A 24,347-nucleotide genomic window follows, 5' to 3' on the forward strand; every position below is an offset into this window, starting at 1 on the left:
CCCCCTCCTTCCCCCGCCCCCCTCCTCCCTCCCTCTAGGTGTGCCCATCAGAATCACAGTCATAACGAGGGAGGGAGCGACCCGCCTGCCCCCGGCTGCCCCAAGGATGCTGCTGCGGTGCCGCTGGGACTGAGATCGCAGCCGAGGCTCGCTCTGTCTCTCTCCCCCTCTTCCTTCCCCGCAGAGGGTGAGGCCCTTCCTCTCGCACTCTTCCTCCTCCTCCTCCTCTCCATGATGCAGGCTCGCTATTCCGTCTCGGACCCCAACGCTTTGGGAGTGGTGCCCTATTTAAGCGAGCAGAACTACTACCGGACGGCGGGGACTTACGGCGGCATGGGCAACCCCATGAGCGTGTATTCAGGCCATGCCGAGCAGTACGCGGCGGGCATGGGGCGATCCTACGGCCCCTACCACCCGCACCAAACCCGCCGCCCCCAAGGACCTGGTGAAGCCGCCCTACAGCTACATCGCCCTCATCACTATGGCCATCCAGAACGCCCCCGACAAGAAGATCACGCTCAATGGGATTTACCAGTTCATCATGGACCGTTTCCCCTTCTACCGCGAGAACAAGCAGGGCTGGCAGAACAGCATCCGTCACAACCTGTCTCTCAACGAGTGCTTCGTCAAGGTGCCCCGCGACGACAAGAAGCCGGGCAAGGGCAGCTACTGGACTCTGGACCCCGATTCCTATAACATGTTCGAAAACGGCAGCTTTCTGCGGCGCCGGAGACGCTTCAAAAAGAAGGACGTCTCCAAAGAGAAGGAGGAGGCCCGGGAGCGGCTGCTGAAGGAGCAGCCCAAACCCCCCGGGCTATCCGGCGCCGACCTCCCCAAGGAAGCTTCTTCTTCGTCCTCTTCCTCCTCGGCCTCCGAGAAAAAAGTGGTGATCAAGAGCGAGACGGCGTCCCCGGAGCTGCGGTGATCACCAAAGTGGAGACGCTGAAGCCCGGGGAGCGGCGGGGGACTCCGGGACAGCCCCCGAAGCGCCGCATCGCCTCCCGCCGCCTCCCCCGAAGGTTCGCTGCCCGAGCAGCACCCGGCCGGCAATGGGTTTGCCGGGCTTCAGCGTGGAGAACATCATGACCCTGCGGACATCCCCCGCGGGGGACCTGAGCCCGGGGTGAGTGCCGCCTCGGGCAGGACGGGGACCGGCATGCCGCTGGTTTACCCCACGTCGGGGCAGCCGTCGGGTTACAGCGCGGCGTGCAGCCAGGCGCTGGACACTAGTGGGAGCTACCACTGCAGCATGCGGGCCATGAGCCTGTACAGCGGCGAGAGGCCGGGCCACATGTGCGTGCCCCCCGCGGCGCTGGAGGAAGGTTTGGCCGAGCATCCCACCGGCGCCCCGTCGCCCCTCGGGGCCCTCAGCCTGCCGTCTGGGCAAGAGGGAGCTTTGGGAGCCGGGCATCCGCACGGAGGAACTGCGGCGGGGCAATCCGCAGCCTCGTGGTACCTCAATCACGGAGCCGAGCTGAGCCACCTGCCCGGTCACACGTTCGGGTCTCAGCAGCAGACTTTCCCTAACGTGCGGGAAATGTTCACGTCGCATCGGTTGGGGATGGAGAGCGAACATCAGGTGAGCAGCAACTCCGCCTGTCAGATTCCCTACAGGTCCGCGCCTTCCCTATATCGGCACGCCGCCCCCTATTCTTACGACTGCACTAAGTACTGATTAGCTCCCCCCCCCTCCTCAACCTCCCATCCTTCTCCTAGAGCCATCCGCCAAAAAAAAAAAAATAATAATAAAAAAAAAAAATTAAAAAATAATAAAAAAGCAATAAAAAATTAAAAGGAAAAAAAAAATCAATAGCTAAAAAAAAAAAAAGTAGCAATCAGGTGGAATAAAACCGCATCAAACCCTTCAAACCGAGGGGGGAAAAAATAATCAAAGCATCAAACGTAAAGCCTCTCCGTGGAGCTGTGGGACATGGGGGTGCAGATCCCAAGTTGTGCGTCCCATCCTCCCCCCCTCTCCCCTCCCCATTTCGGGCCTCCTGAAATTCTGGGCAAGTAAATCCTACTTGAAAAGGGGACGTGTCCTAAAAAAGAGAGAGAAAAAAAGAAAAAGAAAAAAAAAAAGAATAATTAAAAAAAAATTTTATATATATATATATATGTCTATGTAAACAAAGTGGCAAATTTTATATGCTAAAGTATAGGGGGGTGTCGGAAAAAAATAAGTTATGGACCAATATCACAACGACCATTTATACAATTTTTTTTTTTTAAAGAAGTATATAAATATATATATATATAAATATATGTCCTGGGTATTTTTTAAAGTTCTCTGTTGTGCTGTAAAAAATGTGTGGATTTCTAATCAGGCTGATTTTTTTTCAGAGCCATTAATATAATATTTAAAGTTGAGTTCACTGGATTATTTTTTGTCTCGCCCGATGATTTCTGACTTCCAAATTGATGACGAGTGAGTTTCTCTTCTTCTCCTTCCGTGTACAATTATGCCATAGAGTTTCTTTCATTTTAGAGCTGTTCTTTGAGCAAGACGAGGAAATAATTTATTATTATTATTATTATTATTTTGCTAGTGGATTTTTGAAAGGAAAACAAACAAACAAACTAAGCACCAAAGTATCTGATACTTCCTTTCTTTTTAATTATTATTATTATTATTTACGACGCGTGATGTTTTTGTATAATAGATCTCACCTTGACCGTTCCTAAGGACTGTTTTGCTTTAATCTGCTTCGAAGTTCGTTTGTCTTTATGTGGTCTTCATTGTTGTACTTACCTTAAAATAAACCCGTGCTGTTTTGTTCTGCTCCAAGTCTGGCGCTCTGTCTGTGCGTCCGTGCTTTATGCAACCATTTCCCTCCACCTTTCCTTCGTGCGACGCTCGTTGTTTTTAAAACCAAGTCGTTTTTCCTGCAGCCGAAATGGTTGATTAGGGTTTATTTCTCGGAGAAAGGTTTCATTCAGGCTTGAGGCTGATGCTGGGCGGCCGCTCTATCCCAAATCTCTGCCCTTGGCCTCCAAAGGGGAGAAGGGAGCAAAAGGGGGGTGGGGGTGGGGGGTTCTGCTGCCGCCTTCCCTTCTGCCCTATCCTTGCAAGCTCTGCTTCGCTGCGGTGCCCGCACTGAGAACTTTACCAAGCGAAAGCAAAACCCCGTTTTAAAAGCAGCCCGAAGCGAGAGCTGGGAGCTCTCTCTTAAACCTCCGAATCTCAAAATAACTCGGAAAGTCCACGCGTAGGGACCGTTTAACAGCTTTTTAATCCCCTCCCGCGTGGGTATCTGCCTGCTTTCAGCCTCCCCTCCATTCCCCTGAGCTGCTGCGCTCACTGACAGACGTTCCCCAAACCGACATGAACCTGTTAAAGCTGCTTTCCCCCCCCCTCCCAAAACGCAGGGACGCAGCAGCGTTAAGACTGAAGGTGCCGGGGGAGCCTGGAGGAGGGAAAAGCTTCCCTTATTCAAGACATTCCCATGCCCGGCTCCTTTCCCCGCTGCCGGCACAGCGAAGGGGCTCCGCGGCTCAGCCCCGACGTGACCCGAGGGCACCTCCCGGCCGCATCCATTCCACAACCCCATCCCCTCTGTCGCTGTACCGGGGCTGAAGGAACCGTTCCGTTCGCTTTGGCCTTTAGAAATCGATGACATGAATTGCTTTTGATCGCTGACGTTTGGCACGCGCTAGAAATCTGGCAAAAAGCACTGAAACTCTCGGTTTAAGTGAGGAAAAAAAATGCCCGACACTCGATCTGTATTTTAAGGAACATTCTTGTAAATCTCTTGCCATTTTTTTTTCTTTCCTGGCTCTGAGTGGATGATTTATTTTTTTTTTCTTTTTTCGTCTCTCTTTTTCCCCAACTTTTTTTTTTTTCTTCTTCCCCCAACAAAATCCGAAATGCTGTTTTAAATATAATAAAAGGGGTAAGAGCATTCATTGCCCCAATTCCAACTCCTTTCTCCCTCCCCAGAGCTGGGGAATTCCTGGCCGGTGTCTCTGCCACCTCTTTCTCCACCCCTTCCCCCTTGTCCTGGGGGACACAGCACGGCTGGGAGGGGGGGAGTTGGGGTGGTATTTCTCCTGATACCAGCAGTACCTACAGGGAGAGCTTGGGATAGATGTAAAGAAGGGGACAAAGCGCTTCTTGGTGGGGTCTGAGCTGTTCCCAAAGCCTCTCCTCGCTCTGCTCTGCTGCCAGCTAAGGATGGCCGGGTTTCAGCCGCTTGGCACAAAAAGAAAAGCCCTCTGTAAGGTGCTGAGAGCAGCGTAGGACCGGGAGCTTTCCTCCTGCAGGATCAGGCCGTTCTCTCATCCTAAATCCAGGAACAGCACCCGGGACAGGATGGCCTCGCAGCCTTCCCCCTTGAGGGTGCAGAGCTCCCTTGGCAGTGCCTGTCCCTCTGTCCCAAATGGGCTCAGACCTCACAGATAGTTTCACTCGCTCCTTCTCGCCGAGCCATTATGAGGAATTCTTTTGGGGGCTCGTTTTGCAGGCGAGGTGAGAGCCGAGTGCGTGCTGCAGGGGTGATTTTGAGCCCGATTTCAAAGCTGTGACACAGGGTTCGATAACGCGATAGGTTTTGTCGTGACAGGTGATGGCTGGGGCAGAGAGGGAGGAAGAAAGCCAGGATGAAAGCACAGGGCAACTCCTTACAGACAGCCCCGTCCCCTCGAGCCGGCCCTGATGCGTCTATTTCCACCCCAGATAATCCCTCCACCGCGTCCCTTTTCCAGGCTCAGCCAACCCCTCCCAGCCCTTAGGACAACTTCTGCAGCTGAACGCCTCCCCCCCCAGACCCCCCTTAGCAGGTCAGAAGGGCCAAGCTCTGCCCCAGCGGGGCCGCCTGAAGCTGAAGGATGCACCGGGATGAGGCCCAGCGCGGTTCCGGGCAGCGGATGAAGCTGGTGGATGGGTTTTTCTTGCTACATTGCCATCAAACTATGGTTTTGCAAACCTGTCTGAGAGCCCAGACAGCTCTGTGGTTCAGGAGGGGAAGGGCCGGCGGGTTCGCAGCTCGTTCCCGCACTGCTGCTGGGAATTTCCCTGCATTGACAGTCCCAGGGAACGTATCCCTGGTGCTGCGGGACCCGTGTAAAACTTTTTCCCCTTAGGAAAACCCCCTGCCTCTCCACAACCCCGGGGCAGAGAGCTGTCTGCTCCCTCTGAGCCATCCTACACCTCCTAAAGATCAGCAGTGCTCTGTGGGAAGGAGATTTTGGGGCAAGGCTGCTTGCTTTTCTGTCACTTCGGAGAGGATTTTGCAGAAAATTCATACCAAGCATTGAGGAGCCAGGGGAGAACTAAAAATACTGCCAAGCCCCTTGCCAGCATTGAGAGATTGTAAAGCACTGTGCACGGTGGCTCAGGGTGATGGGTGGGCATTTCCAAGTGGCTTGGAGTCATTCTCAATGGTCAGCTGGGGATGAGGAAGCCCCTTCTGAAGCAGCTCCTTCAAGAGCTGGATGGACCCAGGCACTGTGGTGAGGAGGGCTGTGGCTGCAGAGGGAAGTGCTGATTTACACCCCTGCTTCAGGTTGAGTTACAGAGGGAGTGGGGAGCCTTGATTTACCCCTCTCTCCTCCTGGGATCCTCGGGTGGGATTGCTCCTCTCTGCTGCTTTAAAAGGGGACAGTCAGCTGGAGAGGAGGGGAAAAACATCCAGGAGTGCCTCTGTCGCAGGATCCGCATTTCTTACATTCAGAGAAAGAGCTACAACAACAACAACAACGACTACAACGTCCCGCCCCCCCCCCCCGGCCTCACTCTCATCTTCTCCCTTCCCCGGCCACCCCAATGCCTGTGCACATAACGCAGAGATGCTGCCGGCAAGAGACAGACACGCATGGGTTGGGAAGAAGAAGACAGAAAAGCCTCATCTCCGCCTCCAAGGATTTCCTACCGCAAAGAGGGGGAGAAGAGAGGGGGGAGAGAAAAGGAGGAAGCAACAATTTTACTGGGGGAGGGAGCTCGGGGATGCCCTTGTGTCAGTCTCCTGCCATACGCACGAGTATTTACTGTTTTAATAATCTGCCTTTGGAGTGTCCCAGGAGCGGGGTGTCCCCGAAGTGGGGCTGTGCGGGGGGATCCTGCTGCCCTGTCAATGCATCGAGAAGGTGAGAGCAGCCGGGCTCTGCCCCATCCCTCCCCAATGAAGGTGCTACCGAGGGGCGGGGCTGCCCAGGAATGCCGACCCCCAACGTTCAGACAAAGGGCTCTCCCCACTCCAATCCCTCCTTCTGCTTTGATTTATTTGGGGTTTGCATGGATGGCATGCCTGATGGTGTGTGTTACCGGCAAAGGAGGAGTGAGCAGAGTGGGATGGTCCCTCCCTATCCTGTCCTGGGACGAGTCAGTGAACGGGGACGGTCCCCATCCCCTTATCAAGGAGCCACCTCCTTCTCCAGCCCTGTGTTTCTCAGGCTCGCTTGCAGCGTCTCAGCCTCCGTCCGTGCTTCATAGCTCTTTAAAAAAATAATAAATCAAAGGGAGGTGTCGTTAATCAATCATTTGCGGCTCCATGTGAGTCCCGCTCGCTTTTACCTGTGGATTAAACCCCTCCGCCTGCTCCATGTCTCGGGAAATGGCATAAACAGATGGGAAACCCGACGGGCTGAGTGATCCTGCATGGAGGGCTGGAGGGAGGGCTGTCTGAGCTCTGCTTTTACTTCCTCACCCACCATGGAAAAGTCCCACCATAGCTGCTATAAGCGGGAGAGGAGCTGCGTGTGGGGGTTTATTTCCCTTTGAAGCCATTCCCAAGGAAGAGATGCTTCCTGATTCAGGTCTTACTTCTCTCCTTAAACAACCAGGGAAAGGGGATCTGTCAAGCTGCTTCTACCGAGCATCTCCTGTTCACCTCTTGCCTCATTTCTACAGCCTTCTAACAGGGGACATCCTCACATCCCATCTCTATCCCACCCCCATCCCATCTCTATTGTATCCCCGTCCCTACTGTATCCCCCTCCACATCCCATTCCCATTCCCATTCCCATTCCCATTCCCATTCCCATTCCCATTCCCATTCCCATTCCCATTCCCATCCCATTCCCATCCCCATCCCATCCCCATCCCATCCCCATCCCATCCCATCCCATCCCATCCCATCCCATCCCATCCCATCCCATCCCATCCCATCCCATCCCCATCCCCATCCCCATCCCTATCTCCATCCCTGTCTGTCTTTCTCTTCCCTCCCCCAAAGGAAGGAGCCTGGGGAAACAGCCGACACCTCCAACTGCATCAGAATCCCTCAGGGCCTCAGATTAAAGCTGTTACATCAGCAAATTAAATAATAATAATAATAATAATTATAAGCCAACAACAGAAAACACAGACCCAAACCTGGACATTTATACAGAAAAAGAGCATCACAAATTCCTAATGTAAGCACCGGCCAGCTGTGTGCACTTGTAAAGTTGTTATAATCCCCCTCCTTGTTATAAACAGGAAAGTACATAATATAAAGCAACAGGCCCGCATTCACAAATACTGATCCTCCTCCCCCTCCTGCCGAGCTCCCCCCTCACCCTCCCTCCCCCCCCAGCCTTCTGCAGCCATTGGGGACTGCGGGGCTCAGCCTTACGCACCTGCCCCCCCCCCTCCCTTCCCCCCAGCAAATAACGATCACAGAATCCTTTTTTCCTCCCTCCCCATCAGCAGCTCCGTTTTCCCCCCTCCTCGATCCCTTTTCCTCCCTTTCTCCCCTTCCGTTTATTTCTCCTTTTATTTATTTTTTTGTTGTTTCGCGGCCCCGTTTTCCTCCGAGGATCCTCTCCCTCTCCTCCCCGAGCTCCAGCAGTGCACATCCTGCTCTGCTGTGTGTGCTTACAGCGTCAAAGGGTGGACGTGATATTTCAAACATCAGATCAGTGCGTTTATATATTGGGTGCCCGGAAATTTTTCCAAATAAACACAGCTTGATTCGACTTGGGTGGGCAGACTTATCAACAGACTAATTCTATAAACAAATGAAGGAATAACCCGGAGACCATTGGCTGGTACCAGCAAGACACGTGGAGTGAGCTCGGAGTTTTGTAGCAATGAAATTTTAATTAATGTGGGTGGGCTGAGAACACAAACGACTGTTTATCAGAGACAATTTATTTTCCAGTGCTAAGTCAACATATAATAGCAAACTTACAACAATTATTTAACTTTTTTTTTCCCCCCCCTCCTTTTTTTTTTTTTTCTTTTTTTTTTTTTTTTTTTTTCTTTTTTTTTTTTAAAGCTATGAAGCGGGGACAGAGGCAGAGCGAGCTCGGGGCTGGGCTGGGATCTGAGCTCGCACAAACCTCTCCCCGGCAGACTCATCCCTTCTGGGGGGAAGAGTCGGAGCCCCGAGCCTGCCGGCCATGAGTCACCTCTACAGCCCCCACCTCTCCCCTATGGGCTCTCCGTCCATGCTGTACCTTCCTGCCGCTCTGGGCTTTGCCCCCAGCAGCGCGATCACCCGGCAGGACCCTCCTCAGAAACCCCCCTACAGCTACATCGCCCTCATCGCCATGGCCATCAAAGAGGCTCCGGAGCAGAAGGTGACCCTCAGCGGTATCTATCAGTTCATCATGGACCGCTTCCCTTTTTACCACGACAACAAGCAGGGCTGGCAGAACAGCATCCGCCACAACCTCTCCCTCAACGATTGCTTCGTCAAAGTGCCCCGGGAGAAGGGTCGGCCGGGGAAAGGCAGTTACTGGACCCTGGATCCGCGCTGCTTGGACATGTTCGAGAACGGTAACTATCGCCGGAGGAAGAGGAAGCCCAAAGCTTCGGGGCCGCCGGAGGTTCGCAGCGGTTCGGCTCCTCCCGACGGCGGCCGCCCCGACGAACCCAAGCGGGCCAAAGGGAGCGAGACGGGGCAGAGCCCGGCGGGGGATTCGGCCGATGAGGGGGTTGCGAAGCCGGCAGCGGGGCGGGAGGGAGGAGATGCTGTCCCCGGGTGCCTGGATCGAGGCGGTGCCGCCGCTCCCCGACCCCCCGACGGCCCGGGGGGTCCGCCCGCCGCCGGTGCTGGGCACAAGAGGGGCCGGAGCTTCAGCATCGAGAGCATCCTAGCCCAGGGGCTGCGGCAGAACCCCCCCGGGGCCGCCCCCAAGTCCCGGGAGAGCCCCGTCGGTTCGCTGGTGGCCAGTGGAGGCTTCGGTTCGGCCCTCAATGCTTCCCTCATGCTAGACTCCCAGGTGCACGGGAGGCTCTACCACATCGGCATTCCTTTCCTCTCCTGCTTCCCTTTCCACTTCTCTGAGGCGGTATTTAATTTCCAGTAGTTGCCCCCATTATGATATGTGTCCTCCCCTCCCCCCCCCCCCCCCCTCCCCGTTCTGCTCGCTGAGAAGGGAGAACCCGGACTCGGACCTCACCACGCGGGTAGGGACCTAAAAGCAATGCTAAAGGTTACTCAGGATTTCAGGGCGTTCTCAAGGCACCTCTCACTGCAAAGCTCTCTTTTGTCATTGCCTCATCCTCTGCCACATCGACTGAAAGGTAAACCGGATTTCTCTCACATCACAGAGAGGGGCAGCTGAAGGGGGAGGGGGGGGGGGGGGTCATGCTGGCCTCTAAGCCCTGCTAGGTTTGCTCTGCAGCTTTAACCTTTGCATCCAGCAAGATCCTCAGCTCCGCTTTCTGCAAAGTCCTTCCGCTCTCCAGTTTTCTTTATTTTTAATTTTTCCTTTTGGAAACCAAACCTGTCCTTCTTCTCTCTTGGAAAAGAGACTGAGACTTGTTTTGCTGTTCATATTCTGCTTGAGATCAGCCCAGTCCTCCAAGAAGGGGAACCAGAGCTGGAACAGGGGCAAACAAAAGAACTCAGGCTCATCCTTCACAGCTCTGCTTGCTTTGACTCAGCACTGTACAGAATTCAAGCTGGTTCCCTGCCCATCACTGTCCTTCTCAAGTACTGCCACAGCGCTTCCGCCTCTCTGTTGTGACTGTGGAGAGAGGGATGGCTGAGCAAACATGTCTGGAAGAAGAAGTGCTTTCCACGTGTTGCTGGGATCAGTTGCTTCTGACCAAAAAAGACTGGGCTGCCGAGGCTGATTTTTGGCATTTTGGAGTGTTAACAACCCAGAAATGAAACAGAGAGCAACAGCCAAAACAAAACCAACAAACAGAAAACAAAAGACTTCAGCTGCGTTTCTCAAAGTTTTCGTATATATTTTTTTCTTCAAGAGGGAAAAATCAAGGCTCCTTAGAAGCAAGCAGGAATATTTCTTTTTTATTTTTTTTTTTCTCATAATAGAGGCTTTTTGTATATTAATGGATAAATGGCCTTTTGGAAGAAAAAAAAATAATCTATATTCTCATTTTTTTTTTCATTATGAAAATATCCAATAAAAGTATTTTGTCCAGGATTGTGGCTGTGTGTGGTCAAAGTCACCTTGTGTTGTGCAGCAGTGGGCTGAGGACTGAGCCCTATGCCAGGCTCTGATGCACTGCTGCCATCATCCCAGTGCCAATATCCTGATGAGAGCATGAAGCACTGCAGAGCCAGGAGGTAAAAGGAGATAAAAGATTAAAAAAAACAGGGAAAATGATCCATTTGTTGCGACTGAGGTGATGTTTCCCAGAATGATTCTGTTCTTCTCTCTCCTACCTCTATCCCATCCCTTCTTGTTACAGAAGCCTCCCTTTAAATTAACCCCCAGATTGTTGGAAATCTGGGGTCCTCAGGTGAGCTGTGATTCAGCTTTCATAGAGGATGGCCGCACTGTGCACCTCATCATCCTGCCCTGACCTTTGCACTGGGAGCTCAGGGGTTCCATTCAACATGAAGCAAAAAGCTCTCGGCTGAGGGAGTGCAGAAAACCCTTGTGGAGTTTCCCAAAAGAAAGATGCTCACACATGGATCCAGGAGCAGAAGCAGCTATGGGTTTACCAATTCCTCTCATGAAAAAGAAAAAAGACAATAAGAAAAGGAGAAGAGGAATTTTTATGTAGATTTACAAGACAGACTTTAAACAAAATCCCTTATTGTGCTGTGCTTCAAAGCACCTATAATCATCCTGTTCCTGAACAATTCATGTTTAGTTATCGATGGAGTCCATTTCTTAAAGCTATGACACTGAATCAGGAAAGTGAAGTGTCACTGCCCCCTCAATGCCACTGGTGGGATAATACACAGGGCTGGGAAGGTGCTGGGGGATTATTGCCTTGAACCCCCTTGTCCCTGCAGTGCCTCTCCTGTGTAAGTAGAGATACAGGAGCAAGATATATAAATGGCAGCCATTCCACGAGATGTGCAAGGTTTGGGGTTGGCATCATGTTGTTTTGGAGGCTGGGTGGGAGCATCACCACGGGCAAGAGGAGAGCTGGCTTGGTTCTTGCCCAGCAGTGCTTGAGACCTCTGGCCATCTCTCTCCCCCACAGGCTTGCAGGATTTGCTCACAGTTTGGAGGTAGGGAGGTGAATCCTGTCTCCTTCAAGCCCCAAAGCGAGCAGAGATGCTGTGCTGTGGGTGCTCCATCCTTGGAGACACCCAAGGTCAGGCTGGATGTGGCTCTGAGCACCTGATGGAGCTGTAGGTGTTCCTGTTCACTGCAGGTGGTTGGACCAGCTGGCCTTTAAGGGTCCCTTCCAACTCAAACCATTCTATGATCCAGGTGCACAGAGGGAACCATCAGCAGCCATTGCAACCATCCAACCACCGCCACACCGATGCCTTTTAGTACAAAAAAAAGTAAGATCTGAAGGAATAAGACTCAAATCAGACTGCAGCTTGACTTGTATATCTTTCTTTACCCCCTTCCCCCCCCCCCCCCCCAAATGTGCTTTTAGGAGACTTAATCTTTGCAATAGGAATTTGTCTTCTGTGAAGCTTTGCTCTTGGTGACATTTGGTTTTATGTCTGTTTTGTTGGAGTGGTGTAGGACCAAGCCCAGCTGCAGCAGCTAGGGCATGGTTTTGTTTTCAATCAATCAGGAGACTGTAAAATTAACGGAATTAACATCTGGACAAGGGTGACACAAACTCAGATGAACTCAGCACCCCATAAATACTTCTCAGTGGCAACTTGGAATCAGTTGGGATCAGGCCTTGGGGGTAACTTGGAGGGGATGGACAACAAGAGAAAGGCTCACGTTGCCAGCAGGCAGAATGACTAACCACATAAGGCTTCAACACGTCATCTGTTTATATACAGAAGAGCAGAAGCAGTGGTATACTAAAAACAGCCATGCTTTGGTGCTGAGATGCAAGGGTGTGCATCGATACAGCAGCACCTGGGAGTTTTAGGAAGTGAGCATCCTTGGTTGCTCTGCATGCCACGCTCGCCTTGCTGCTCTGCAGTACAAAAAGATGCATTATACAAATACAGAGGGCTTGACAAGCTGCAAATTCTCAGTGTTTTCAGTGTTAATGGTTTCACACCTGTTCCATAACCAAAAAAATAAAACCCAGCTTGCTGCCAAACACAGAGCTGCCACCCAGCACTTAACTCATCCCTGGAATCTTCCCCTCCTGCTTTCCCAGCCTCTCGGGTTTGGCTACGAACACAAGGCTGAAACACGGTGAAGAAAAAGTAGAAAATAGCCCATGATGAAGCACAAACAGCACAGCACTTGTGTGGGCGATGGATGTGCCTTTCCGTTCTGCTGGGGAGGACTGACCTCTCCCAACTGAGAGAGGTTTCGTGTTGCCCATGTTAACCCGTTGGAGCTCACAGCCTCTGAATGTGGCTTTCTTACAATGGGAACTGACAGTTTTGTGTAGCAGTCTATTAAGACACATTAGGAAGTTCATTTCTCATAAGTGGGGCTTTCAGTCTGTAAACTCACTCTGTGTGGGCTCTCTTAAGTTGGTTCCATTGCATATATACATATATATATAAAACAAATCTAACATGTATACACATACAGAAACCACGTTGGAGACTCATCACTCAAAGCACATGACCATCAGTGGCTGATATCGAGGTGCCATAACCCAAAGAGACTTGGTGACCATTTCTATTTCTTTTTTTTTCCCAGTCCTTCCTCCTTTCATCCTTTCCCAAGGAGAGAGAACCCCCTTTCACACCAAAAAAACCCACAGCCCTCCAGCTAATTACTCTTAAGTCCACTGTGACGAGCTATTGATCCCAGAAACAAGGGTATGTGCTAAGTTGGTTCACTGCCCCACACACCCCAAAGCCCAGCTCTCCTGGAAGATGGGATTTGGGACACTAAACAGATCGCATATTTGATTTTCAGTGCAAGACTACGAAGACAAGATCACAGAATGAGAGAAGTTACAGATGGAAAAGGTCTATGAGGTTATGCAATCCATCAGTCTGGACATTGCATAATTGCTCCCTGCAGTATATTTTTAGTGCTTTATCCAGACAAATCATTAAGTGCTTTAAAACGAGCCGGATTCCTCAAATGCGATGCGTGCTAAATCACAGCTGATTTCACAGTGTCTCATAAGACTTCAGAAGAAAGTTTTGTGTGGTCAAGGAGAAGAGAACCGACTCTTCCAAAAATAAATACTGATCCGATCCGGTATTCCTTACAGGAATCTTTCCCAAATTGGATGAATTAGACCTCTTAAAACCTCATTTTCAGATTACCCTGCATAATAACCTTATTACTTATTCAGATGTTCGCTGAGTCCAAAGTAGAACACGGTTAACGTTCATGTGAACGCCATTTGTTTTAAGCCAACTTCAAAAGCCAGTTCGGTAAAGCGTAAAGAATGTTTATTTAAAATGCAGTTGCTAAATTTAGCATGAGCTTGGTTAGCCTAAATCTTAGCGACATTTTTAGAGAGCACATTGCAAATCAGGAATGCAGGGAGAAATAAATAAACTTTCCCACATTTTTGGAAATCGAGTAAGAATTTGCAAGTTATTTCTTGCATGGGTAATTTCCATGGGTTGGAAAACGTTATGACTAATGCAAATTTCCTGCTTAAAATGGCTTATAAAATACAATGATAATAATTTTCATTGTAATTTAACTTCAAGCCAGTCTCCCTCAAGGAGGAAACAACAACAGCAGTCAGCTTTTGTTATTAAAATTACACAGGGAATTAACGTGAATCACTATTTACTCAAGCTCTTTGCAAAGCAGCAAAATCTCAGCGGAGCTGCAGCTGGCTCTGAGCCATCCCAATCCTCTGCAAGGGAAACTGTGTGCTTGAACAGGGTCCACTAATTAACAGAGTAGAAACGTAGAATCATTCGAGTTGGAAGGGACTTATAAAGGTCATCTGGTTCAACCGCCCTGCTGTGAATGGGGACATCTACTCTGGTGACATCCTGGTTGGGTTTGATGCCAACCTACCCATGGTGGGTGCTCAGCTTTGTTGGGTGTTCACCTGAGCATGGTGCACGGGACCAGAAGCGTATTAGTTCACATGAGCTCTTGTCTGCAATCCTGTGATGGCAAAATAGAGCACGTGGAGCTGTCTGATGGCCTAATTTATGTTGCTGTGATTTAATTGAGCTGTGTGGGATTTGAAGTAGGAGACAAAGCAGACTAATGGGGAAGCACAGCCTTCAGTCCATTAGACAGAAGATGTTTTAAGCTTTTCCCTTCCTTTCTTCCAACAGCTCCTTCCTGAGTTTACCTGGGGCAAAGGGGCACTTCTGAGCCATCTTTGAGTTATGTGACACCACCTTAGAAAAATGAATAAGCAGGGCAGGTGAACAGATTTGAGATGACAAGGAGTAAAATTGTCTTTTTTTAAGGGCTCGGTATCAGAGGGTTGGAGCATTATTTCATAGAATGGTTTGAGTTGGAAGTGACCTTTAAAGGCCATGTGGTCCAATTCCCCTGCGATGAATGGGGACATCTACAGCTCCATCTGATTTCCATCTTTCTTCTCCATCTTATTCCCCAAAGAATACCCATCTCTCACAAGCTGGGAGGAAATTACTAGTGGTGAAATAACAGAAGAAAGACAATCTTTTTCCCCCAAAACAGGGCTTCACCTCTCTCTTTAGCCAACCTGAATCACCTACACTGTGGTGCAAAATGCCCCAACTCAGCTTTTGTGTTTTGACTCAGCATCAAGTCCCATGTGCAAATCCATCCTCACAACCACCTAGGAGCTCCCTCAACTCCCTCAACATATGAAAGCTGGAGAGAGGTGGAGCCCTTAATTCTTCATTACCTATCTTCAACTGCATACTAAGATGCTGTTTTCATTACAAAAGCAATATGTAATAATAGTTGTTAAAATAATTGTGTTTCTGTTTTTACATCTGTAAAGATTAAGTTAAACAGTATGAAGCCCATTAAACTATTTCATGTCATGCTGCCATAAATTTCCTCCATTCCCATTGCTACTATTATTCCAGAGTAAACTCTGAGATCAAGCTGCTGCCACAGAGAGTTATTTATAGGAGCTCATTCATCAATAAAAACTTCAAAAGAAATCTGTTACTCTTCTATTGGGAAGCCAAAGAAAACTAACATAAAGACAACCCTGTTAGGAAACAAAGCTAAAGAGACCACAAGAAATTTAGTTAAGGAAAATCCTGATTTCTAACAAATACCGTGCAAGGAAGGGAAGAAAAAAACCCCAAACAAAACAAAACAAAAAAAAAGGGCTGTTGGCAACATGAATCCTTTTAAGTTGCTTCGTTCTCATTGGATGGTTAAAATAAACTGTTAAACTGTTGTATTTGTGCTGGCTCGGCCCCCTTATTAGACTTCATGTGATGGATTTCTGATCTTGCAGTTCGTAAGGAGCTCTTCATGTCCTGTGAAATAGGGCCGTCCTTCCACTTGTCCTGGCTGCTCTACGGCCATCCATCAGCATGGCAAGAAGCTGAGTAGGCAATTGGGCAAGAAGCTGAACAGGCAGCTGATGACGTCTGCCTCCTTAAAGGTGGATACACAGAGTAGTGAGAGGTTAGATTTTGACATCCTTGTTCCTCCTTATTGTGCCTCGTTCTGCGTGTTTAAGCCGTGCAGCATCGCCTTCAGCAACAGTGATAAAGGAAGTTATGCAGAATGTAGAAGGTTATGTGCTTTTATGTGCTTCCCTGTTCCAGCACTGGTCATTGCAGAACCACTCAGAGCTGTTTCAGAACTGTTTGAAGCCACATCAGATTTCAACATTTTTCATTTCTATCATAGCATTTTCCCATCGTTGGAAAAAAAAATCCTTCTCCGTTCTGTTCCTGCTTCACTCAGAGCTCCATGAGTGAGATCCTGCTGGGGATCTTCGTAGGGACATTGGTTCGATGATCAGCCAGATCCTTCCATGATAACAGCATCCTCAAACACCACAGCACAGAGATTGGGATTCTGCATTGCAGAGACCTCTTTAGATATCCATCTTTACTCACAGACCCCTAAACAGGGTACTTAGCATGGATTTCATCACTAACCAATCACTAACCAACACTAACCATCAGCCCACTCAGCACCTGACCTAGAACTGTCACAGTGATTTTCCAGAAGAGAAAAGTCCTTCAGAGAACATCTTCCAACCACCATAAGCCAAGATGAAGGGTAGGAGGGATCACCTTTGATTATATGTGGAGGAGCTGGATGACCAGCTGAGATGTGCTCTGTGCATTGCAGAATTAAGAGAGGTGAAATCCATTTGGAGCAGATTTCTTCTTTCAGATCAGCTATCAGCTTGCTTGGCAGACACCTAAAACCCTTTAGCCTAAATGGAAACTTATCTAAGCTTGCCCACAAAGCTCCTCCTATTTTTCTTATAAGTCATTCTTGTTTGGGTTGTGTTGCAGAGGAGGTAAGATATCATGATTTTCCTTCTTCTGAGAACTTAGTCCAGGGAGTCCCAAGTGGATCACAAGTGATATGAGTTAGAAATAGCCCAGCAGTTTCCTTCCCAAACACAGGAAAGGAATCTGAGAATATGCCGAGTTGGAATGGACCCATAAGAATCATTGAATCCAACTCCTGGATCTACACAGGACCATCCAAAAATCAGAAATGTGCAAAGACTCATAAAGGGCCCATCATGATGGCCTCAATGAATCTCTTTTCTTATGAGCATTGGAAAGCATTACCTTTGCTTTTTGTCCAGCATATGCTTTGCTGCACACTGAATGGAGGTTTCCAGTTTTACACTGATATAATTTGCAATGCAAGAAGTTGGAGGGCCGTGTCAGTCATGCTGACATCCTGGTTATGCCAACAAGAAAAGTTTTTATATGTTGCTGCAGCTTATATTTGAATTGGTCTAAATCATGTGGACACAATGATCATTAATAAACATGAAATGTCTCTGTATACAAACCAGATTAATTCCAATTTAACTGTACCTACTGTTAAATATAATTGCTTTGTTATGAAAAGGGCAGAGAAAGGCCCTTAATTGTTGTGTCTGGTTTCAGATTAGACTCTACATTAACTCCAAGTAACAATAACAATTGTGGTCCGCTTCTTATGGAGTATTTTTCATTGATTTCTCCTAAAGTGCTTTGCAGGGAAGGTCAGTAGAAAGCCCCACTGTAAACATGGGGAAATCTCCTGATTATTTGTTTTGGATAGCTATAGAGGAAATTGCAAATGCTTTCATGGAAAAAAAAAAAAAAAAGATCCTTTATTATTATTGTTATTATCCTCTATCTTAAAAGGGGGGGAAAAAAAAGCCTGGTGACTCTGATCCTACTCTAAATTATCCTAAAGTAAATTCCTGGCAAATCAAATTAAGCCAGATGACTCTGGCTTTAATGGGAACCCATAGCAGCAGGCAAAGTTAAAGCTTAAAACAAGCACCTAGGTGCTCTGCACTCCTTTGCAGCATGATAGGTCTCTTGATTAAACAGTTCTCTTGTGGTTTATTACAGGGATACTTCTGCCTTGAGCATCAGTAGGAAACAGCAGGTCAGATGTTAGGAAAACAGAGCTGGACCAAACTGTAACTGCAGTTTAGATAAAATAAAGAAAATAATTTTGTTTGGAGTGTGAAAAACAATGATGTGGCAAAGCATTCGGAAATACCTCAGTGTGATAAGGTTTGTGTCTGAACTGAGAGCTCACGGCCAGAGCGGGACCTGAGCTGGACTATAAAATCCCATGGGCTGACTCCTTTCACATCCATGCATGATTCCCATTGTTGAGCCTTGAAGAAACACCTCTGCACCAAAACCTGCTTGTCCATCTGGCTATAATGACAACTAACAGCATCTCCATGCTCTTCTCCAGTTATTCATTAGGATTTCCACGCTAGGACGTGAGCACCGAGTCTCCAAAAGAGACAGGCTGCTTCCACTCTCACACTCATAGATTCTTGCTGCTTGCTTTAAAAACGATCATCTTTCCTTCCAGTAATAAAATAAATCAATAGGGAAAAGATAGCATTCAAGCATCTAAAACCAAAATTTCTCCTTGAGAGCACTAAGGTACACAGGAAACATGAAGTACCAACTTTGACACACTTGACAAATATTGAAAGGGAGCTGGGGCTAAAAGGCAACTCCTTGAAGATTTTGGATCATTAAGAAACTACACGAATGGGTTGAAATCCCTGAAAGAAAACTTATCCCAACACTTACTTTGTTGGATTAGAGCCAAGGTTCTGCGTTCGCCTCCCACACTTCTCTCCCAGTAACGATATCTAAGGGAAAAATCCATCCCCACTTATTTCCTAAGGTTGGGAAGGATCTGTGAGCCGACGGACTGGGGATTTCCGTGTGTGCATTTGTGTGTGTGCGCGGCGCTTACAGCAGCATTTGTCATCCCACAAATCCCTAGTCATGTTGCCTCAGCAAGGGTAAAACCAGCAGCTCGTTGTTGGCCCAAAGGATGGCTGTGGGGAGCCAGGCTGGCCTGCACAGACTTTTCCCAATCCTAATGTAGCATTGCATTGACTAAAAAGTGCTGGGATGCAAAAGGAAGGTCACAGTTGTGTATGAAGCTCTCCAATGGTGTGAAATATGTATGGCAAGGGTTATACTTTCTGACAATGCCCTCTGCTCTTAGGGCATTTGGGTTGTTTAACCTGGAGAAGACTCCAGAAAGACCTAACGGTGGCCTTTCAAGTATCTAAAGGGGGACTAAAGTTGCCCAAAAATGTGATTGATGTTCATCCCTGGAGACATTCAAGGTCAGGCTGGACAGGACTTGGAGCACCTGATGGAGCTGTAGGTGTCTCTGTTCAACAGGGGGAAGTTGACTAGATGGCCTTTAAGGACCCTTTCAGCTCAAATCATTCTATGATTCTATGACATGCGCTTGCCCTGGCATTAAAGCTGAAGTCACCAAACCTTGTCCCCGTGCCAACAACCAGATCATGTGGGTCTCCTGGGTGGCCCAAGGGTAGCCTGGCTCCTCTTCATCCAGCTTCAGCACCACAGCAGGCAGAGGAGCTGGGCCCCAAGGGAACAGTCAGGAGGTGACCTTCTGCACCACAGAAACGTCACATGAGACCTACCAAGACCACACGTCTTCCTGCACATCCCCTTGCACAAAGGCTCCAGTGTCCCAACAGTCCAATGACAATTAGGTGACTCAGCTCCTCCGACATGGAGGTACAGCCCTGGCGGGGAGGACCACACTCAGGGAGAGGGCATGGGGAGGTTATTTGGGAAGAGGGATGGAGGTGGTTTGGTGTGGGTGCTCCATGGGGAGGTCCACGTGGAGGGCGGCGGGGCTGAGCTTTCCCATGGCACTCTCAAGTCATCACATGGAATATGACTGTGTACGTCCTGACGTCCAGGCTTTAAAACTCATTTCCAATTAGTTTACTAGAAATAGTCTCCACAGCCCCAGATATGAAATATTCCAGGCTGGTGAGCTAACATCTTGTGCTTGCTACAATCTGCAAACTCCGAATTTCACAGCTGCGGTGAGACAGTATTTAAAATCTCAGAGACAGAAATGGCCCTCTGTAAAGCAGAAATTATAAGTTTTGGCCCCGTCTCTAACCTTTGGAGAGTTGCCCAGCTTCTGACAGCCTGTGATGATGTCTCTGTGGAGGAAATCCTACGTTGAAGAAAAGCATGTTGCTTTCTCCCAAAGTTATATCCTTTCTTTCATTCGGCCACCAGAAAGGACGCTCTGTTATCTTGACAGATCCTAAATATTCCTTCCTAATTTTAGGGGAGGCAGATACGGGGACAAAAATTAAGGATTTTTTTTTTCAGGAGCCTTATTTATGGCTGAGGATATAAGGGATTTGGATGGAAATAACAATTAAACTCGAGAAAAAATTCACACCACAGGTCATTGCAATCCCAACTTTTCCCCTTATGAACTCAAGCCGAGGAGGTTTTCTTCCCCTTTGTGATTTAGGCTTCGCTAAACTTCTCTGAAAATAGTTCATATATCACAAAGAAGAATTTCCATGGGGAGCATAAATGCATCTGTGGAAAGAAGGGAAAATTTTTCCTTGTCTCTGGGAATGGATGAGAAAGAAAGACAGTTGACGCCAAATATTAATGATGAGTGGAGGAATCCATCCAAGGGAGCGATCTATGGAGAATACTAAAACTATCCTAAAGTCACAGACATATAAAAATCTGGTGCAGAACAATGACTTTTCCACTGATATAGGCTTAGATTCAAGAAAATATTTAAGCACATGCTTAAGTCAGTCCCTGTTCAGGATGGCCCTTAAGTGAATTCTTCAGCCTTATTGATGTGTTTTTCAGCTCCATGGATATTGGTTGTAGTTAAGCATGCCTGGAATTAAGACCGTGCTTAACAACTGTCTGGCAGGGAGATGTCTTCCTCTGCTGGGACCATGTAACACAGTTTTCATTTTCTTTGCCCTAGGAAAAGATTTCATTAAATTGAAAGTAGAGGGGAAAACACTGAGGACATTCAGAGCTTGCAGATTTTGATCAGTAGAGAAGGAAGCAAATCAGATCTAAAGAAAACATAAAGCACTGTATTCAAATATTGGTTGATTCAGACACTGATATATGGGCATAGATCTGCCATGTACATGGATATACCTGGACACGTGCAGACGTCCTCGCTTACATCCTGGTGGTGATGGCTGATGATGGAGGGATGTTCTTGTGCCCTTTTGTCTGTCCTGGTGATGGGGAAGAAGCAGTCAGCAAATGTGGGAGGTGCTCCTTGCTCTCTCATAGTTCCTAGGAAGACAGCTCTTGTGTTAGCACTTTGCTGCTTCGTATTGCATGAGATCCTGCTGTTGATGGGCTGGGGTGAGGTGTCAGCCGCAAAGACTCATTTCTGCATGCTGTAACGTGATGCAAGAATTACAAAGCAAAACACACAAGCCTTCCTCAAACAGTTGGATTTGACATAGCTGGGTGAATGGTTTAATTGGGTTATTAACACATCTCAACGTTGACATCAACAGCATTAAGCACTGTGTAAATAGACTGGGGCCAAGCACTCTGCCAAGGTGCTGGAGGCAGGGTGGGAACATTAAAGCAGCACTGAGACTATCTTAAAGAATCATTAATGCTGGAAAAGGTCTTTCAGATCCCCCAGTCCAACCCCTACCATGCCCACTGCACTCTGTGACACATCTCCATGGTTCTGGAACACCCTCAGAGATGGTGACTCCCCCACATCCCTGCCAGCTGTGCCAACATTGATCACTCTTTCTGAGAATAATTTATTTCCTAATATCCAACCCGATCGTCCCCTGGCACAACATAACAGCCATTACTTCTCTGGATGATCTCGGAGATCTTTTCCAACCTTGGTGATTTAATGATCTGATTCTCACCTTATAGTTCTCTCTAGTTTTATCCCCAGGAGGTTAGATTGGCTCCACAATGATCACTGCACTGTCTGCTTCTATATCATCAGGGTTATCTCTGTTGGGGTTTCTACAGGTAGAAGCAAAGGGCTCTCTGTCCGCGTGGGGTTTCTGGGCTGCTTTTTGCCCACACGTACAGCACTGTGCCAAGGTCCCATTCCCTCAGTGTGCTTGCCCACCAGCCATCAGAAATATGTGGGAGAAAAAACCCCATCCCTCTGTGTGGGGATGAGGCCATCGCACTACAAACCCTCACCCCACGTCCCGAGGGATCGGGGTGGGGAATTAGCGAGACGCTTCAAAGCGTTGCGTAATTGCACTTTCACTCAACTCACATGGCTTTGTTTGCTTAATTTTGAAAGAAATGTCATCCAGCCTCCAGGGACAGGCGAAAGGATCCCTCTCTTGGCGACAAGAGGTAACACAGAGACCGCACTGGGCTGCTTTGGTCCCGGCTGATCTGCTGCCTGCTAAAGTGAGAGCAGATAAATCAGCTTCGGATCCCTTTGGTCCTTTGGATCTTTGGTCTTCGGGCTCAGGATGTCCCACCAGAAGCAGAAGGGACAGTGGCCACCTCTCCTCCTCCCTGCCTTAATGCAGCAGGACATAAAATGCTTTGCTTCCAGGAAAACAGCACACCAGAGAGGAAATCAGAGGTGGGCAATGAATTCTCCCAGCTGCTATCTCATGGCATACCAGCAGTGTCTGCGTTGGAAGATTTACTTCCTCGTGTAGCTGTAACCTCACTCTGCACAGATAAGCTCTCCCATGGGCAGAGCATGATGGTGCAGTCATAAACTTTGATGTGAACACACCTCAGCATTCACGCATAGCACCGCTCAGATCACGGGACCCCCAGTTTTGCTTTCAGATGTGGCAAGATCTGCCATGGAAACAGTTTACCCACTATTGGAGAAGTTTTCATTCTGTTCTTCAAAAGGGGCAGATTGTGCTGAGAATGATGCTGGGGGGAAAGCTTTTATTTTCACAGTTCTTGGAGAGGAAAAAATACATGGATTGTCAAAGCGAGTTCTCCCCAGGCACAGTCACTTGCTTTCATTTGATCTTTTTCCTAAACAAATCAAACCTATCTCAAATTTTCCCTGTTTTTTTCCCCACTCTTCAGCACTATGAGAAGGCTCTGACAGCAAGAAATCATCCCCTCACTTCCTTCCATTTCTGATAGGGCAGCTGCTAACGAGATACCAGCTCTGGGGAGGTTCTCTTTCCCTACATCTAATCAATCTTCTCACTGGTGAATGGGTTTTGCAGGGAGAACAAGCCATTCCCTGAGCAAAAATGAAACTGGCACATCACAGAAGATAAATATTGGGAACTGGTTTATCTGGTTTGAAGGTATGTTCTGATTATCTTCTGTGTCTGTTCCTGGCAAAGGGTGAACTGTTGGTGCTCTGGGCTCTACCTGGAGTGCTTCTAATCTTGGCTGGGGCTTGGGTCAGAAACAAAAGGGGGAAAACACCATAGGAGAAAAAAAAACAAAATAAAACAAAAAAGAAAAGGATGTTCTGAATTCTGAATCCTTTTGGTGCGATGCCAGTTGGAGGTGCTGGGTGAAGGTATGCGATGAAGCACACTGCCTTGCTCACCCCCGCTGAACCAGCTTTGCTTTTGGTGAGCCTCAGGTGAACTCAGAGCTTCTCTGTCTTTAGAAATGCCACAAAAACTGAAGATGAGAAGCAGTCCCTTGCTAGCTGGAACAAAACCCTTGCTAAAAGTCACAGCTTTCAGCTCTTGCCACATTTGCTCCTTACAATGCTGAAATTTCAGGTCTGTTGGTACGTTAGTTGTTGTCTGTCTGCCTGAAGCATCCTTTCCAACCGCGGATCCCAGAGTAGGGTTCAGTACCTCAGGAAGATGAGTGGCTTCTGAACTCAGGCTTTCAAAGCCCATAGGAATCTCAGCCTCTAAGGTGGGTTAGAATTATGCCCCAAAGTGTGCTTTTTAGTGAAAGTGTTTGAGAAATTGCCACAAGAAAATCAGAGCTCATTTTTTTCTGGTTTCCTCTCGTATATTCTTTTGCATTTCCTTCTCTCTCTTCTCGTATACTTATTCCCTGTTTTCTCAGCCCTGTTCCTAATAAATTAGATTATCATTCTCTATGGACTCTATCATCCTTCAGAGAGCTGCAGCAGAAGCTGAGATGCAGTCCAAATCAGAGGCTTGTGATTTTTTTAAAGAGAAAGGGAAGGGGAAATTCGTTTTGTTCTCATTCTTTAGAAGACTCTTGTTTTAGAAAGTCATGGGGTTATATGATATTGACCCAATTTCTCCCATTTACATGGGAATGGCAGCAGACCAAGCATTACTCTGAGAGCCAGCAAAAACTTTCTTAACGTTTCAAGTTATGACCAGAAAGGAAAAAATAAAGAGCCCTTTCCCCTCCTTGTTTTTCTGGCCAGCTCTTGTTCACATCATTTGGGAAAAGCAAAGCAGGCGACTGGAAAACACCACTCTGCAGTTGCTACCACACAGCATCTGATGCCAGGGTTGGATGCTTTCCTTGCCCACATCCTAGGATCATCCATGGCATGTGGAGCTGCTTCCCAATGCTATGCAGAGAGCCCTGGCCCAATGGATACATGGGTCAATGAATGGACACGGATCTCAGGTCAATGGACTTGGTGATTTGGGTAGCTAAGCTCCCACATAACACATTAGCTACTGAGTGGCAGCAGCTTTGTCAAACAGCTGGGATGCTCTGATCCCATAAGGT

The 24,347-nt window shown here is 48.1% G+C and overlaps 2 protein-coding genes across 2 annotated transcripts; both read left to right on the plus strand.

Annotated features, from left to right (window-relative positions):
* Positions 1 to 23: 23 nt before the first annotated feature.
* FOXC2 (forkhead box C2) lies at positions 24 to 2,780 on the plus strand. Its single transcript, XM_048958955.1, is given in 4 exon segments — positions 24 to 423; positions 425 to 1,047; positions 1,049 to 1,124; positions 1,127 to 2,780. Coding segments are annotated over 4 exon segments (1,440 nt in total). The 5' UTR covers positions 24 to 231; the 3' UTR covers positions 1,676 to 2,780.
* A 5,464-nt stretch (positions 2,781 to 8,244) lies between these two features.
* Positions 8,245 to 9,234, plus strand: FOXL1 (forkhead box L1). Its single transcript, XM_048958957.1, has one exon. The coding sequence runs from the start codon at positions 8,323 to 8,325 to the stop codon at positions 9,232 to 9,234; it is 912 nt and encodes a 303-aa protein (XP_048814914.1). The 5' UTR covers positions 8,245 to 8,322.
* Positions 9,235 to 24,347: the final 15,113 nt, after the last annotated feature.

Source organism: Lagopus muta, chromosome 12 (genome assembly GCF_023343835.1).
Source record: "Lagopus muta isolate bLagMut1 chromosome 12, bLagMut1 primary, whole genome shotgun sequence".
In the NCBI taxonomy this organism is placed as follows: Eukaryota; Metazoa; Chordata; class Aves; order Galliformes; family Phasianidae; genus Lagopus; species Lagopus muta.